The sequence below is a fragment of the Malurus melanocephalus genome, unplaced genomic scaffold, assembly GCF_030028575.1.
Source record: "Malurus melanocephalus ecotype Western Australia unplaced genomic scaffold, MMel_1.1 scaffold_174, whole genome shotgun sequence".
Taxonomy (NCBI): Eukaryota; Metazoa; Chordata; class Aves; order Passeriformes; family Maluridae; genus Malurus; species Malurus melanocephalus.
Window position 1 is genome coordinate 1,085,718 of NW_026623406.1, and position 17,487 is coordinate 1,103,204.

A 17,487-nucleotide genomic window follows, 5' to 3' on the forward strand; every position below is an offset into this window, starting at 1 on the left:
GGCTCAGGGGTGCCAGAGCTGCTGCCACAGTGAGGGAAGGACACAGCAGGGCACGGTCCCTGCTCAGCCCAGTGTCCCCTCTGAGCTGATGGGACATTTCTGGGGTGCCCGGTGGCAGGAGCTGGGGCAGGGCAGTGGCTCAGGCTGATCCATGTCCTGGGGACACAGCTGTGGTCAGTGCAGCAGCTCTGGGCTGTGGGCACCATGCCCCGGGGCACAGGGACGGGTCACTCCTCGGTCACCCCAGAGCCGATGGGGCAAAGCTGTGACACCCCCTGCTCAGCTGTACGGAGAGAACAAGACTCTTCTTTCTCACGGTGACAGAGCCATTATCCCTTCTGGTTCATTTTCATGCGCTAAATACCCAATTCTGGCGGCAGCGATGCTGCTGCACCTGCTTTCCACTCCCCATCCAAGCACAGATGCTGACACCCAGTGGCCGTGGAATTTCTAGCGCCTGCTCAGGATGGAAAATTGCAGCAGAGACGCCTCGGCCGGTGAGATACAACATCCACCTTTTCATTTCCTCGAGTGCAGGAGGAGTAAAGAGCTCCTGAGAGATCACAGAACGGGTAAGTCTGGAAGGGAACACTGAAGCTCATCGTGCTCAGCCCCTCTCCAGCAGGGTCCCCAAGTGCTCTTCACTCCAGATTGTGTCCAGATGGCTTTTGAATATCTCCAGAGGAAACTGCACAACCTCTCTGGGCAGCCTGTCCAGTGTTCTCTCTCCTCGTGTGTCCCTGTGTTCTTGTAAAGGCAAAACGCCAGCCTTGCTTTATGTCTTGCAGCCACTGACAAGTCACAGTTGTTGAAATATGAAGATGGATATGAGGAAACAAAATGTAAACTGATTTTCACTCTTCTCTTGCTGGCAGCTTGAAAATGTAGCTCAGTGAGAGAAGAAGGGTGATTTCTGAGTTCGAAGACCTTGGCATTCATCTTCCCTGTTTTGCTATTTCTCAAAAGCAGTTAGAATATGACAGACTAAATTGATTTTGCATTTCCCTGCAGCATGCACAGGATCGTGCTTTCGTATGTGTGACAAGTATTGACACTCTCTAGGGGAAAAAAAAAAGCAAAAGTTGGTTTTATTCTTCAACAAATGGCTCTAAGACTTTATCAGTCAAAGACAGAAAGAAGACTCTAAACTCATGGGTGTGCAAAGACAAAGACTTGTYTCACCAGACATGTGGAGCTTAGATGGTAAAAATGTGTGGCGCCCAGACATGAGCTGGGAACAAGAAGAGCAGAGCATGCCAAAGGAGGGATTTTAAAAGTGCTTTACTAAAAATATCAATTATGGGCTACAGCAAATGAATTAAAACACTGTAATGAGACTACTGTGTGACAGAAATACATTAGTGTATTTCTGTAAACACAGGATAGAAAAAAACAGCTGAAATTCTGGCGAGGTTCAGGAYGTTAGGAAGGCAGTGGCCACCTATTAGGACTGAATTGTGCAGATGCTGCAGATGTGGTGCTGTGAGAAAGCAGGTGGGAGATGTTTTGCTGCAGGGGTGAGTTTGGGGAGCAGGGAGCCCTGCACGGGGCCAAGCACAGCTTTCCTTACCTCCAAAGCTGCAGCGTACACACACCATAAGTAGATGCACTTAATTTATCACTCTGTTACTAGGCAGGTTTCTAGGCAGGCTTCAGCCCAACTTTTATATTTTGTGGTTACTGAAATAGCTCTGATCTTTTTTGGGGTGAGTTCTAGCTGCAGAGGGACAACACCCTTTCCTATGTTATCTCTTCCTTGCACCCATGCACTTTAATGCTTCTTCCTTTCCTTTTTTTGGCCCATATTAGACCAGAGGCTTTAGCCCAGCTTAAACCCATCCTGCAGCCTGGGGCTGCTGCAGTGTTYGTCCCATTCCAGATGTGCCCAGTGTTCCCAGTTGAGATCACACCAGGTGTACCCTGGACAACAGGCTGGACTCTGCCTGCCCTGCTCTTCCCCTTGGGGACATTCACAACTCTCTCACGTGTTTTTCATTCACATTTTAGCTGTTCAAGAGGTTGGCAGAACACCAGAGGCGTGAAGGCAGCTCTGAAAACCCATGCCCAGTGCACACTCGTGGGTGTTTGTAAAGTAAAGCCCACCCCATGCTGGGGTCAGCAGCCCCAGGAGGCAGCAGAGGCAGAGGTCGTGTGGCAGCAATGACAAAACTTCATTTCTGCTTCAGTCTRTKCATGGACCATTTTTTCCTGGTTCTYTCCTCCTCTGGTGGCTCCCCAGATTACTCTGGGCTGTTGCCCATTTAGCAGTGGAAGCAGCTGATGGTGATTGAATAATTTTGCAGTTGGATGTGTAAGACAGCACTTGCTGTGTTGTTTTGTTCCTGATTGGATTAGTATGGCTCTTTACATAGCTGATTGACACAAAGTTGATTTTCTCTTTGAGATTCCACTGTTCATTAGAAATTCCCACTTCGAATAAATGYTCCTGCAAGAAAATAGGTTTTCAGGGTTGTAAAGATGAAATGAAACCACACTAAACCTCTGTGTTTGCTTTGGTTAGCTCTTCAATCAAAAAAAAAAAAAAAAAAAAAAAAAGCAACCCAGAACGGGCTTGGAAAACAGTATCTCATCCAGTGGCAATTTTTTAAATTTTTTTTTCTATCATAGTTATAGGGAATGGTTCCTTAAAAAACAATCAACAATTTCATCAACTGAATACATAGTGATGAAAAACATTAATGTGCTTCATTGAATTCTGGTGCYAGTGTCCACTTCCTAGAGAAATTCCCATGTTACATTTGCCAGTGTAACCCTCACTTCTCATCTGGATCATCTGTTCTTTACAGCAGCTCTGGTGGTGCCTTTTTATAACAAAAGTTTCTCTGAAGGCCATTCCACACGAGCTTTTCAACAGATAAAGCATATCAGATAATGAAATAAATAGCTCAGGTAGCTCCTGTTCAGCATTAGATGCTCTCAGCAGGCTGAGAATTTGAGGAAAGGGAAGACCTGGTGAGAGAAGGTGTGACACAGGGGTTGGTGTGCAGCTGGCAGTGTGTGTGAGGTGTGAGGTGCTGCCCTTCAGTGTGGGCAAAAGAAACGAAAAAAAAAAAAAAACCAGGCAAACCCACAGATAACAACAGTTTATCTTTATTCATGGCAGTTTCCACCGCCTCCTTTTTTCTCCCTTGTCCTGTTATCAGGAACAGCTTTTTTTTTTTTCGCTGTCAGTTTAGATCTCTTCCAGTTTTCCTGTTGGTTTGAACCCCTCCGGTGTCCTGGGCCCGTGAAGGACTGGGATTGCAGCACCCAGCGTCACAAAAGGCAGCAGAGRAGAGCTCCGGGCTGCTGGGCTGTCCTGGGGATGGTGTTCCTCGAGCACCATCGAGCACAGGCGGTGCAGAGCAGCTCTAGCATCCCGCAGAGCCCTGCACTGGCTTTCCYGCTGCCGATCTGAAACGGACACAGCTGTTATTAACACCGAGAGAGCTGAGGAGGTGCTCCAGCATCCCCTCAGGCCATGCAGGAAGCACTGATTTCCATCTTGCCACAGATTCCTCACTAGTATCTACACATTGTTTGAATTTCATGAACCAGAACGTTTGGAAGGTGGATGCAAAGCGAAGATGAAATAGTGTGCATCCAACTCCATGCATTCAATGACCAAATGGGGTTAGTTCATCTCTGAGGACAACAAAAAGATATTTTGAGAGCCGGTTCTCCCTCCTGAGGGATGCCTTGAAAGGCCTATTAAAGCCTCCTGCTTGCTTGTGCTGTGTGGCCTTCAGGACAAGATGATAATTATCAGTATGGGGGGACCAGTTCAAGTGACCCCTCAGAGCTGAAGGAATTATCATCAGTAAAAACAGACAAATTCATGCACTGCCTCTGSTCTCCCTGTGTGCCACCAGTGACATGAATGTAAACAACTGGGAAGAGAGCGCCGAGAGAACGAGGGTTTAGCCCTTTAAAATGGCCCTGCTTTAACACAGCTAGTACAAATCTGTGCTCCTGAGTGGTTTGGGGCATGATAATAGCTTTATTTATGCTGYTGTGCATGCAAGTAACTGCTGCATTTAACAGAAACAGTCTGAGCTCTTATGAGCAGTGTTTGAGTCTCTGCAGTGAGTTTATGGGTTGCTGTAGGGGCATTTCATATCAGAAACAGACACACTCAGGAAGGTTGTTTACTGAAAATGAACTGTTGTTTGGTGCCCAATCTTAGAACATCTATTAATGTTTGGCCCTCAGACATTTAACATGATGTTTCCTTTATAACTGCACTTATAAATAGCAGTAGACACCAACATAAACACGCATTGCTGGGACAGGCTGCCTTGCTGCTTACCTTTTCTTGCACTGGCCAATCAGCATAAATATTATGAGGCTAATTGACAAACTCAGGATGACTGGGATGAGGATAAATAGCTGCTTGTCCTCTTTTGTGGACACTGCAAAGATAAATGACAGGAAATAAGAAGATGCTGGAACAGATTGTATTACCTCCTACAAAGCTTGGGCTCGGATGCAAACTCATCGCATCCATGTTCCCTACATGTTGTTATTTATTTATTTATTTATGTATTTATTTATTTATTTATTTATTTATTTATTGCAGGTATATGTTTCTGGATGGGGTCACATCCTCCCTCAGGAGCACATCCTCTGCTCACACAGATGTAGGCACTGCCGTGTGCCTCTCCCCTGCCTCCTGCACCTTGCAGCAGAGCCAGTGCACACCAGGACAGCCCARGAGAGCCCTCAGGGTTCAAAGGAGCTGATGTGTGGTCAGGACAGCCAGGAGGGTGCCCTGTGGAGACACTGCAGGCTCCCCCTGCCCTCTGCTCAGCAGTCACTGCTCCATCCTGTCCCCATCCAGCAGAGAAAGTGCTGCTGTAGAAGCATTAATATTTTGGGGCTTGCCTGCTAAGTGGAGATGCCAAGCTGAAGGAATGGCTGTGCTGGAGCAGGTTGAGGGTGTAACTAAGCCATCATCCCACCCCCAGTGCTGGACACCAGCAGATCCCCCTGGCACCTATCAGCACTTGCACCCGAACAGGTTTGACAAAGGATGTAAAAGAAGCACCGTTTACTTGGGGTTCCATACCCGAGAAACAATCCTGCGTCCATTCACTCCAAAAGCCCTGGTCAGCACAAAAAGTGTTTGTTCTGCCCCTGACACGAACACATGAAACGTGGCTTTGATTTGCTCTGGAAATTGTTAGAGCRGTTTCCATTTGGGTCGACACAAACTGAGAAACAAAACAGAAAGAAGAAATATCAAGGAATTCGTGCCACCACCAGGATCTGTCTGGTGTGGCCYGATGTTCCTGAACATACTGTCCAGGCTCTGTAAACCCTTGGAKTATCTTTTGGCAGTTTTAAATGATTTCATAACAGTTTTGTGCAATCTAATGCAAATAACATGATTATGAAGAACAAATCTAMTGAAAATATTTTCTGGGGGTGCCATCATGTATGTTGCCATTTATGCCATTTCATTTGTGGAATCTTTCTTTTGATTATCTAAATATTCTCATGGAACGTTTCTTTTGATTACCTAAATACTCTCATGGAATCCTTCTTTTGATTACCTAACTATTCTCATGTTAAATATTACCTAAGTATTCTCATGTGTGGGACATGACAATTAAAAGATGTCCCCTATGATTAATTAGTCCTTTTCACTTTCGCTGTCCAAAYTGCACCTGGATAATGCACAAGGAAAAAGCACCCTTCATAAAGGATGTGTTCTGTCCCAGGCCACTCTTTTTGAGAGATTAGCATCAGTTTTGTTGGTCCAAGCTGTGCTACTCTATCCAGGGAAACAAACCACAGCGACCTTKAAATTTCTTCGACGGCGGTTTTCTGAGGTAAGAGAGGCAGGAGTTCCGAGGAAGCGCTCCCTTGGAGACTCCCTCTGGGACCCGATACTGCCAAAGCAGAGCAGCGGCGGGAGGTCAGGGGGTTAAGTAGGAACATGTGCAGGGCAGCAGCGGCCGCTCTCCGATCCCCGGGGGCTGTGCACGGTCCGTGCCCGGGCTGATCTCGCATCGCTGATCCCGCATCGCAGCGCTCGTACCCGGGTGGATCCCGTACCACACCGCCCGTACCTCCCCAGAGCCGGCCCCAGCACAGCCCCCGGTCCCTCCCCGTCCCCGGGCACCCTGCCTGCTGTCCGTACCGCCCAGGCTGCCGCTGCTGCCCCCGCATCCTCGGCCGCCTGCACCTCGTACTCCAGGCAGGATGCCGGCGTTCTCCCGCCCGGCGGGCTCCACACCACCAGCAGCTCCTCGGCTGCACTCACMAGCACCAGCTGCTGCGGGGGCGAGGGCTTTGCTGGCAGGGGAAACAGAGAGAGGAGGTCAAGAAGTGTACTCGGCTCCTGGTGGAAAAGTTTCGGTTAATCACCGCCAGCCTCTGTCCCTTTCCCCGCTAATGGGATTTCTGAGCTCTCCTGGCTCGCAGCCACGATGCTGGAGGAGCAGGATGTCACAGAGGCTGGAGGGTGGGTTATTTATTTTAACTTGACACACAGGCTGGCCGGGTCCTTGCCCTGGGCTGCAGTGCAGAGGGTTTTGAAGCGGGGGCTGTGAACGCTGTGCTCGGAGCCTCCGGCACTCCCGGGCTCAGGGACAGCACAGCAATGCGGGGCTGGCACTCTCTGCATCCCAAAAACGGCTCTGCTTTGTGTCAGATGCCCAAAGCCACGCGTGAAGCATGTGGCAGCACTAATTGAATTCAGAAATCCTGCTCATTAGGCCAGTGGCTTAGCTGGAGGATTGGCTATTTATCCTTCTGGCAGTAGGTGAGTGCACCAGCACGGTCAGTGCCATAATAAACACCGTGCACACGTAATGTCTGCACGTCATGCTGTGCTTTGCTCCCTTTCCCTGTCTCTCATGGGCTCTAAATCCATCCCTGCTCTGACAGACCCCATCACACCTTGCACTCAGCTCACCCCAGCTGTGCTTGCAAGGGAGTGGAGCAGTGATTTCAATTCCATCAGGAGTAAATGAAAATATCTCTGTGACCATGCTGCTAGGGCCAAAAATCCCACAGCTGCTCTGCCACATACCCATTCATGTCCCAAGACCATTCATGTCCCAAGACCATTCATGTCCCAAGCTGTCCAAATGCAGCACTTGGAGGCACCCGCTGCTCTCCAGGGTGTGTGCTGGGTGTGCTGCCTGCAAACACTCCTGGAAACTCAAATCCTGCTTGGCAATGCCACAGCCCCTTCCCTGGGGGAAATGTGCTCATTCCAGCCACCCATTTCCAAAAGCACACCTTCATTTCGGATCCCTAATGCAGGAAGTGAGCTGGGGTGTGTGGTGGCACAGGGGTGCTGTCCTTACCCAGGTTGTGAAGGCGCAGGGTGCTGTACAGTGGCCGTAGCAGGGTGGCTGCTGCTGAACCATTGACACAAACGTTCAGATCCCGGTACTCAGCCTGGCTGAGGTTGTGCAGCACACAGCCCACGTTTATCCCCTGCTCCTGGATGTAGTGGTCACACTGCACMACATTGTCCAGCCCATCGTACCTGGCATGTACAGGGAAACAGACACGAAGCATTAACCAAAGCAAGTTACTACTTAGTAAAACCTTTCTTTTAAGATCGAGCCTGAGCCTCGTGTGTTGCTCATATCCCACCCTTTGTCCAAAGCACAGGGCTGTGGATCAGCCACCTGGACTCCTGCCATGACAAAAGTATGGGGAAGAGAAAAAAATCCCAAATTAACATGCACAGAGGGCTTCCCAGGTTGGTTTGTAGGCTGTGTCAGGCTCTGAGCCCATTCCTGGAGGACAGGAGGTGTCACCGTGTGACTGGGGCTGGGGAAGGGTCTGGCCTCTGCTCATGGAGTGTGTCACCGTCCTGTAGGGCCCTTCTGCACCATCAGCCACCGACTGGAGCTGCAGAAAGGTCCTCTCCCAAGCCAAARTGCAGTGTTTTCAGGCAGGTGACACGTGCCATGAGTGCACTGCGTGCTGCTGAGCTGCTCTGGCTGATTGCAGGAAGGTCCCGTGGCTCTACGGGCACATCATGGAAACTCAGGGTGGAAGGCAGGAAGGGCTTTGCTGATTATTGTCCAATGTGCAACCACAACCCTGTCCCTTCTGCCTTTGAGGGCCACTCCCCAAGGCTGAGCTGCTGGCTCCATCCTGGAAATACTCACTGGTGTTTCATGATAGCTTTTAAGATTCCTGTTGGTTCAGTGCCCTYGAGGCAGGGCTCAATCTGCCCTCTGTGCTCCAGACCTGATAAAAATTTCCCTGCACTGCACGTTATGTTTGGGGGGAAAATTTCATGTTTTAGTWCTATAAAAATTAGCTCACAGGGATCAAAGGATGCTGTGGTGTCCACCCTTATTATACAATGGGACCCAGATCCAACYGCCTGTTTTTATAGAAGGCAATTAAATAAAAGATGGGTTTTTTTAGTGTTTGTTTTCCTTTTAAGCATGAATCAYGAATTTCCATGGTTTCTTTCAAGCAGACCTTTGCAGTTAGCACTTCTACTTTGAACAGTGTTTCAAAGAGCTACATGGAACCTCTTTAAAATGCAGCTATGCTTTCCTACACACAGCCCAGTGGAATGAAACCCAGCCTAAGTCATTCTTTCCATAATATCATAGGACTCGAAGCACAAATACAGTATTTACTTTGTCCCAAACCACCAATTCTAGCTGTTGTTCCCACAGAACAGATTTTAGGCACCAGTTTAAAAGAAACAGCTGAGAAATACGCATTATTATTACCTTGTGACAGCATGTTTGCTTGTGGGAGATGTGCTGAGGCTATGAAAATATATTTGAACACTAAAACTCTACGTTTGCTGAGAAGCTCCACTTCTTGTCTAGGGTTCACTGAGCTTGGTAGCCTCGTGCTAAATCCTGTGCTGTTGAGATATGTGCACTGTGGTGATGGGAAATGTGCAGCCAGAACCATCCAGGTGTGCTCAGCAAAGAGAAAGCACAAGTCTGTGGTGGGCAGCAAGCAGAAAACACCTCACAGGGATGAATGAAAGGAAAGGAGGAAATGAGAAGGCATTTCCTGGCAAAGCTCAAGATAAGTCTGATTCTAAGAAAGTAAGGAAKGATTTGGTATTTTCTTGCCAGAAGGCATGTGTTGCTTGGGACGTTATTTTGSTTCATTCTGGGTGAATTGGGCAATAGAATTTCCAGCCATAAAAGCATATTTACTGTGGCATTTTTGTGCTCTGAGTGGTTCACCTGATTGCTGCCTGGATGTTTTCCTATTTTGCTGATACATACCAATATTACAGCCCATTTTGCTGATACTTACCAATAATACAGCCCATAATTTGCACCACGAGGTGTGAGGAGACCTGGCTGCCAAGTGCACGTCAGGTATTCCCAGTCATGATAGATGCAGTGGAAATTCTGCACCTTTGATTCCAGCRTTCCTGTCAAATGAAAAGGAAACAACCACTATTTAACAATGCACCAGTCAGACCCAGCAAAAATATCATTTTATGCCTTTGAATAACCGTGTGCTGCAGCTGAAAGATAGGAAATGGAAAAAAAAAAGGAAAAGAAAGGAAAAGTAAGGAAAAGGAAAAGAAGGCCAATCAGTGTTGTTAGTTTTACTGCCAAGTGCTCTCTTTCTCATAAAAGCCAGTCCATCTTGGAGCAGAAAGATGCTTAAMTGACCTTTCCATTGAGCAGTGGAGCTCTTGCAGGGCAGCTGAGCAGAATTTGGGCAATGGCACAGGGAAACAAGCCCCAAGCACCAAACACCACAAGCACAGCCTGTGGCAGCAGAGATGCTCTGGTGTTACAGACCTCAAAGAGCCCTGCAATGATTTTTCCATGATTTATCCACCCTGCAACCCTCAGGCCAGCATTGGTTCATGCAACGGGCTCGTGCCAAGCACAGAACTCCCCCAGGTGCTCCCAACCTTGCAGTGGGACATGAAATGAGGCATGAATCCAGTCACTTTGCACCTCCACGCCGTCTGTACACCCTCCTTGGAGCAGCGTCTGCACCTTCACTTCAGCCGTTCTGCTGAGGTCAAACCCAACCCTGAAACGGAGCCTCCTAGTAAAAATAACCTGGTTGAAAGACAGACTTTTTAAGCACCTTTTCTGTCACTAAGCAGGCTGCAGAATTAGGCACTCCTGCTCTCACTGAGACTGCAAATAGTCACATTTATGTGCTTTATTGTCTCTTTACATTTCTGTCCTGCTTCACTCGCCCAGTGCTGCTCCAGCATTAATTGACACCTGCTGTGCTCAGCTTTGCTGGCTCCGAGTCCCTCCATCCCAAAGGACATGACAAGGCAGAGCAGGATCATTAATGGGATCCCCAGCAGCAAGAAGCACTGCAGAGGACCTGATGAGGATATCCCCATAATCCAGATAAAAGGCACCAGTTTATGGTGTGAGATAATCAGAAACAGGAGGAACAATGAGTCTTGTAAGGCTGGTTCTCATGGGAAGCACAACCACACCCTGAAAGGATGGAGCAGCAGCCAGGCAGCGCAGCATGGGCTCACCCAGCTCTGTGTACCATGGCCTTCACCTTTTGTGGGGCTTTCTCAGCACCCCCTTTGAAGGCTTTTCTATTTTTTTCCCCCTCAGACTTAGTCCCCTTCAGTTTATGTGTGGCAAACTAAGCTGACAAGGTTTACAACAGATGATGAGACAGTGGGACCAAGTGGGACAAGAAGTATTTATGTGCCATAAAATGCATCCATGTCATAAAATGCATCCGTGTGCTGCAGTGGGAGCAGCAGTGGCAGAGCCCACAGTCAGGCTGTCCTCAGCACTCCCCATGTGTTGAGCCAGATATTTCTATCAATGAAATCTTCTGCTGCTGATGTCCAAAGAATTTGCTTCAGACTGGCTGCTCTTCATGATCTTATCTAAGGCCAGGATGTTGGCAAGGTATCAGAGGTGATTTTGTTCTACTCTGCACATCTGTCTCATATAAGAAACTTCTATTACTCATGGTTTCAGGAATCCTGATGTGATTTTTGAAACTGCAAATGTTTTTCTTTTCAATTGCAGTTAAAATCATCCTGGAAGAATCCACAGCTGGGAGTGTGAGGTGCATTGACTGACACCAGGTCAAGGGGCCCCTTTTCACGCCCTCACCACTGCCATCCATGGGTAAAATTGGATTTTCCACCGAACCCCATTTCTGTGGGACACATTTGGCTGTGCTGCCTCGGGCAGGTGAAGCAGATGACCCTTTCCAGCCAGAGCTGTGCCCCAAGCACTGCCAGCCTCATTGATTGCTCCTTCTCTCTTCCTGAGAGTTCTTCTCCTCCTTCTCTTCTTCCTCTAGCACTCCTCCCTTAGGACTGTGCAAAAAAAAAATCCCCATTTCTTTCAGGATTCCAATCTCTATTTTAGTTTGTTGGGGGAGATCCTCAGCATATTTTTCATGTGTTCCTTACGTGTTTGTGCCAACCAAACAGCCCCCACTGCTGGGTTTGTCCTCTCCCCATTCCATTTACCTTCCTAACCCTGCAGCAGCTTTCATCTCCTAAGCACTCATCCAATAAACCCCTACAACCCTTCCTGTGCTGTGCCCTGCTGCACATCAATGTGAGGAAACTGGTAATTTTATCACAGAGCTGAGTTAGAGCCAGCCATATCTAACAGAGAGAAATAAATGGTAATTGGAAACACACTTCTGGGTCGAGGGAATGCTAGAGCAATAGGATAATTAGGGGAATTTAACTTTTATTTCTTCACCACACTGCATCCCTAAGGACCTGTTGTTTCAGTTGAAGCCCTGTAAAGATGCCTTAGAAAAATGTAATGCCTTTTACAATGAGGAATGTTACTGAACTATTTTGGGCAGCGAACACCCAGCCCTCTGACGGAAATAACCCCTTCCCTGGCTGCTGCCGCTGTTATATTTCAAAAGACATTCCCATTTGGCAAAAGATTCAAACCACTGAAACAGTCCGGCTTTTCATGGAAAACCGGAATTTGATTCTGCTCCTCCTCGAAATGCAAAGACAAACCTGTGCGGGAAGTARAGGCAGAACAACAGCCCGGCTTTGGGAGGATTAATTCACGCTTACCTTCCAGTCCGTGTCCCCAGAGCTGCGATATTCAAATTTGTATTTCACGGTGCACTCATTGAGGGCCGGGGCGAGGGGCGGGGGCTCCCACTGGACATCCAGAGAGCCCAAGAGCCCCGGGTCYGTGATCCGCAGGTCCCGCGGGGCAGCGGCTGCGTTAGAAACAGAGCAGAGGGTCAAACAGCGTGTCAGGAGAGAGAACACACACAAAGCAAACAAAGCAGCAAAGGTGGATTTGTGGATCTGTCGATGGGGTTTTGAAATGCAGCTGCTGGATGTGGAGGGAGGTGCTGCTGGCTGCAGCCCCGCCTGTTCAATGCCCTGCTTTCCACAAACACCCACAAACCCTGCTCTGCCCACCCCTCAAAAATCAACTTTTGCTGATGCTCACAGAAAACACTCGAGGATCATTGAAAAGGCACTCAGAATGAAACTTTTTGGCGCTCCTTTTCGAGATGTTTTAAGCAATGTTGCTGTCCTGGAATGACCTCCCATGTGCTATATTTGCCTGCTTTTAACTCGTTATATTTACCAACTTTCAGGACAATTAACTGCAAACATTGTGTTCAGCACGTACACCAACACAGGATGACAGATCAAAGCATGCTGTCACGGAGGTTTCTATTCCTTTACTGTAACAGACTCAAATCACCCACATTGCTTTAAATATTCCCTTCAAGTACATTAAAGATTATTGGGGAAAGAAAAAAACAGGGGAAAAAAGGGCAAAAAAGAAGAGGGTTAAAATAATTCTTGTTTTGCATATCTATCAGCTGTACAAAAATGTGCCTTTATAATCAATCTGGCTTTTATTAAGATACTATATGGTACTGATGTATGTTAATAATAAAATATGGATGAATTCCATACTAAGACGTGTCCCAAAGGTCCAGTCATTCACATGACAAAAGCTGTTTGGCTCTCAGTTTTATAAGCTGAAACAAAGTCAATTTTTGTTACTGTGTATGGTTATTTTTCTCCACTGTCTAGAGGTGAGGTTGTCCATTTGGTTTTTACATATTCATTGCATGATAAACTTTATTTCACAGGAATTTGGGGCCCATTTCCTGTCAGTGTCAGTCCAGCATTACCACCATTCTCCCTTGGAATCAGGCCTCCAAATCACTGGCTTATCTAAAACCTTTCTTTATGTCTTTATCAGAATTTACGCCACTTTTTCCTTTTTTTTTTTTTTTTTAATTTTTTTTTTTTAATAAATCCATTGTGAAAGCAGACCTGAGAATATTTTTCAGTGGAAGATGGTGACATCAATCCAGCTTCAATGTGCACCCTGGAAAATTTGCAGGTTACATCACTGGAGGATGTTTCTTCTGCAGAAATTTTCCCAAATGAAACATGCTCCAGGCAATTTTAAGAACCTGCTTTACCCACTATGGGTGATTTGTTACTTCATTAGATGGCAAAGTAGGAGGTCATGGCAATGCATTTAGGATGCCACTGGAGCAAGGAACTATAGACTATAATAATTCAGAGAAAAATTGGATTTTGTGTATTTTTCTGTGTAACAAGTACAACACGCTCCCCCTGAACGAACAGATGCTGAGCCTCACAGCAGTGCAAACAAGGATGGAAAACTGCTAGCCTTTGTCATGAGCCTGATGACAAGTTGTCAAAAGAGATTGGTCAGAACTGGAATGTCTGGCTGGAAGTGCTCTGAAATTCGTTTGCATCCTGATCTTGAGCAAAAATGCACTATTTTTTCAAAACAGTTGTAATTGTAAACAGCGATTCTTGCAAAATAAATTTTGTCTGGCTTTCAGAGGGAACAGAAAAGCCTTTTCTTGGGATGTTGTTTGCTTCTGGGATTTGGGATTCGATTGTTTTTTAAATGTCAGCACTACCTCTTGCAGTTTCTCATTCTCACACCAATACATTACAATACCAGTCACATCACTCACACGGAACACAGGGCATTTCTAGTCAATGGCAATTTCATTGCCCAGTTTTGAAGGAAATCTGCTTCTGGGTGTTTTTTGGGAAAACCCCAGCTAACAGCTTCTCTCGCTGATGTTTGAGATGATGAGTCAAGCAATGCTGAGCTGGTTGTGAGGCAGCCCCAGCCCTCACAGCCACCCCTCCTGATGCTGGGGGAGCTCCCACCACCATCCCTGCTCTGCTGACAACCCCAGCTTGTCACAGCCACCCCTCCTGATGCTGGGGGAGCTCCCACCACCATCCCTGCTCTGCTGACAACCCCAGCTTGTCCCCACTGCCCCCACCCCCTGTGCCCTCCCTGCACCTGGAAGCAGCAGGAGGGATTGCAGTTTTCCACCTGTTTTGCCGGTGGAATAATGTCAACCATATATCCCCCTCTGTATCTGCCCTCCCCGTGCTGCTCAGGGGTGGGGGTGACTCTCCTGTTTCCTGAAGCCCATTTGGAGGGCACTGTGCCCTGCTCAGCGTGGCAGCAGGGAGCTGGCAGCGCTCTGTGTGTGCTGGCAGGGCAGGGATGCTCTCARTGGCCTCCAGGGCATGTTCTCACCTCTGCTGGTTACAGCAGGGAGGGTCAGACCTGCTCAGAGTGCCCTGCCAGGAGCCACATGAGCTGTGGGTGCGGAGCAGCCAAGAGGAACTCGAGGGCTCCAAGCAAAGGGCTTGGAGAGCCATTGACACAGGGATGGTGGCAGAGCAATGTCCTTTGAAAACATCACTTTCCAAGAGTGAATGAGCCTTGTGCTCCCTGCACTGGCACAGTCTGGGAGCACCCTCAGGAGCATTGATGTATCCCTGCAGTGTTTATATTTGATAACTCCCTATCAAACAAAGATATTTGCTGTGCACCGAAGGCAGTCTCTTCTTCTTTCAAATTTACTCAGAAAAACACCCACTGAACAGATAATATGTTTAGACAATGGATTAGAGGTTCATGAAGCAGCCACTCACACAGCAAGGCACTCACACAGAAGCTCTGGCTGAAGCACAAACCCCACAAAGGGCCCAAGGAGGCACAAAGCAGGGTCAGGCAGTGACACAGAGCGCTGGGTTTTACCTGTGATGGGTGAGGAGGAGGAGGAGGAGGAGGAAGAGGTCACCATCCAGCCCCAGAGCAGAGCCACAGGGAGCAGGGGCAGCCTCCAGGGAGCCATCCAGGCGTGGGTCAGAGCAGTCCTGCAGCACGGCACCAGGGGCTGTGGGGACACAGCGGGGATCAAAGGCTGCAGCGTGTCCTGGGTATTCCCTCTGCAGCCTCAGCACTCACAAGAAGCATGCCTTTACTTGTTTACCAAGTCTGATTAATCATTTCCCAGAGGAATTTTATTTGTAACGTTTTTGGTGGTGGTCACACATGACTTCATTTGAAAGAGTTTCTGGCTAGCTAAGTGCACTCTCCAGAAGTGTGTCAGCCTGTGCCTCAATCACCAGCCTTGTGTCTCACATCTTCTGTGGAAGTGATTCAACCCCCCGCCACAGGACCAATGATATTAAAAAAAATAAATAMAAATGCCTGAGCCTTGCCTTATCCATTAAACAGACACATCTAATGAGCTGTCACCACCTTTTGCCTTTCCTGTTTCAGGGAGTGGTGGGAATGGTAGGAATGCTTGTGAGAATTCTTCTTTGTTGTCATGGCAACTTTTGAAGGGGGCAAATTTCTCTTCCTGAGCAGGTCTGCTGGAGAGAAGATGGAGACTGAGAGCGAGAGAGAAGCAGAGTTTCCAGGGAAGGGGCTGCTCTTCCCTTCAGATCTCACTGAAGGTGGGTAGGAATGACTGCCTACAGACAGCCCAGCTCAGCAGGCTTCCCCGTGCCACAAAGCACATGGGTTTAATTTTTAATTTTTTAATTGATTTTTCATATAGGTACAGGTGTAGGTATAGATTAGATAGAGATGAAGAGAGACACACAGATTGGATCCAGATCCAGATCCAGGTATAAATAGGTGCAGATATAGACATTAACCTTTCTGAAAGATGAGGCCACTGCTTGAGCTCCACGTGGGTAAGAACTTGGCAACACCTCTGTGAGCATGCAAGGAATCACTGAGATATATTCAGAAAACAAACTCCCTGTGCTGCCCACACAGCCTTGGCTCAAGCTGTGAGCTCCCAGGTCAGTCCCTGGCAGCTTCTTCCTCCTCAGCACCCACAGCTACAGCACAGCAAATGAACTTGGGGCTCTGCTGAGCAACAGAACTTCAGGTCAGAGGGATCTTCAGAAATCTGAGCATTGGGGCCAACAAAACCCACCCCATCACTGGGAAAAGTGGCTCAGGGGAGCTGGAGGAGACAGGTTGTGTTGGTCAGGGTATCTGTGTGTGCTGAAAATGAACCAGAAATTTAGCTGGAAATACATAGCAGCACCTAAAAATCCACAACAGATTTAACAGCTGATTTTCAATTTAAATTAATATCAAGTCCTCCAGGTCCATCACATAATTATAATTTCTACACCACATAAATCCATCACGTAAGTATAGTTATTACATAAGTGTAATCATTACAGCAATACCAGTAATTTTTCTGTTTCACTGTGAAATAAGAATCTTTAGGCAGAAGAAATTATGGGAATTACTCCTTAAGCTATCAAACACAGCATAAACCCGGTGTCAGTACAAACCTGGCTGCAGGCAGTGTTTCAGAAAGGTCCAAAGATGCAGTGGAAAGGAGAGCTGGGGCAAGAAACAGCAGCTGTAACTCAAAGCTGGGGAGCAGCAGCATCCAAGGGCTGTGTGTTAGCATGGAAAGCTTCTTTTCATTCCCAGTGCAGTAATTTGAATTTATTCATGTGATGTCACAAGGCAAGTAAAAATAAACAAGAGTTCAGAGAGAGATTTAAAACATCAGCGTGCCCTTACCTGGAGCTCTAAGTGCATGGGAGCCCTTCCACATCTGGAGGGAGAGGCTCCTCGGCAGCTCCCTGCCTGCTCTGCTCAAAGCTCTGCATTTCACAGAAATCCTGTGGTTTTTAAAGCCTCCCCTCTGTTCTCCCCAGTGCTCAGATGTTGCGTTGCAATGTCACAGCTTTGGCCACACAGACAGAGCCCCAGAGGGAGCGCCGCTGGGATTTATGARGTGCTGCTGTTAATTGCTGCCGTGGTGTGCTCTAATGGGCCAAAGGTATGTTTGAAATGCTGTAGTGATTCACTCAGAAACCAAAGGATGTCAGGATCGGTGCCCGGGGGTGGCTGCCGTGCTCCCTGCAGCGGCGGTGACACAGCTGTCCCCAGCAGATGGCACTCAGATGGCACTCAGATGGCACTCTCAGATGGCACTCAGATGGCACTCAGCTGGCACTGAGCTGGCACTCAGATGGCACTCAGCTGGCACTCTCAGATGGCACTCAGATGGCACTCAGCTGGCACTCTCAGATGGCACTCAGATGGCACTCAGCTGGCACTCAGCTGGCACTCTCAGATGGCACTCAGATGGCACTCAGCTGGCACTCAGCTGGCACTCTCAGATGGCACTCAGATGGCACTCAGATGGCACTCTCAGATGGCACTC

The 17,487-nt window shown here is 47.9% G+C and overlaps 1 protein-coding gene across 2 annotated transcripts in view; it reads right to left on the minus strand.

The window, feature by feature from the left end:
• Nucleotides 1-3,104: 3,104 nt before the first annotated feature.
• The window catches only part of IL13RA2 (interleukin 13 receptor subunit alpha 2), a 21,962-nt gene continuing 7,579 nt past the window's right edge, over nucleotides 3,105-17,487 (minus strand). Inside the window, exons 1-10 of one of the 2 annotated variants that reach the window (XM_057372626.1) lie at nucleotides 16,839-17,070; nucleotides 15,033-15,171; nucleotides 12,023-12,174; nucleotides 9,884-10,037; nucleotides 9,268-9,388; nucleotides 7,320-7,504; nucleotides 6,146-6,300; nucleotides 5,069-5,213; nucleotides 4,310-4,412; nucleotides 3,105-3,414 (exon numbers count right to left, since the gene is read on the minus strand). In XM_057372626.1, the coding sequence (XP_057228609.1) occupies nucleotides 3,372-3,414; nucleotides 4,310-4,412; nucleotides 5,069-5,213; nucleotides 6,146-6,300; nucleotides 7,320-7,504; nucleotides 9,268-9,388; nucleotides 9,884-10,037; nucleotides 12,023-12,174; nucleotides 15,033-15,171; nucleotides 16,839-16,856 (1,215 nt within the window). In that variant the 5' untranslated portion in view covers nucleotides 16,857-17,070 and the 3' untranslated portion in view covers nucleotides 3,105-3,371. Of the gene's footprint in view, nucleotides 3,415-4,309; nucleotides 4,413-5,068; nucleotides 5,214-6,145; nucleotides 6,301-7,319; nucleotides 7,505-9,267; nucleotides 9,389-9,883; nucleotides 10,038-12,022; nucleotides 12,175-15,032; nucleotides 15,172-16,838; nucleotides 17,071-17,487 lie in introns of those variants that run through there. The other variant, XM_057372627.1, reaches the window with a different exon arrangement.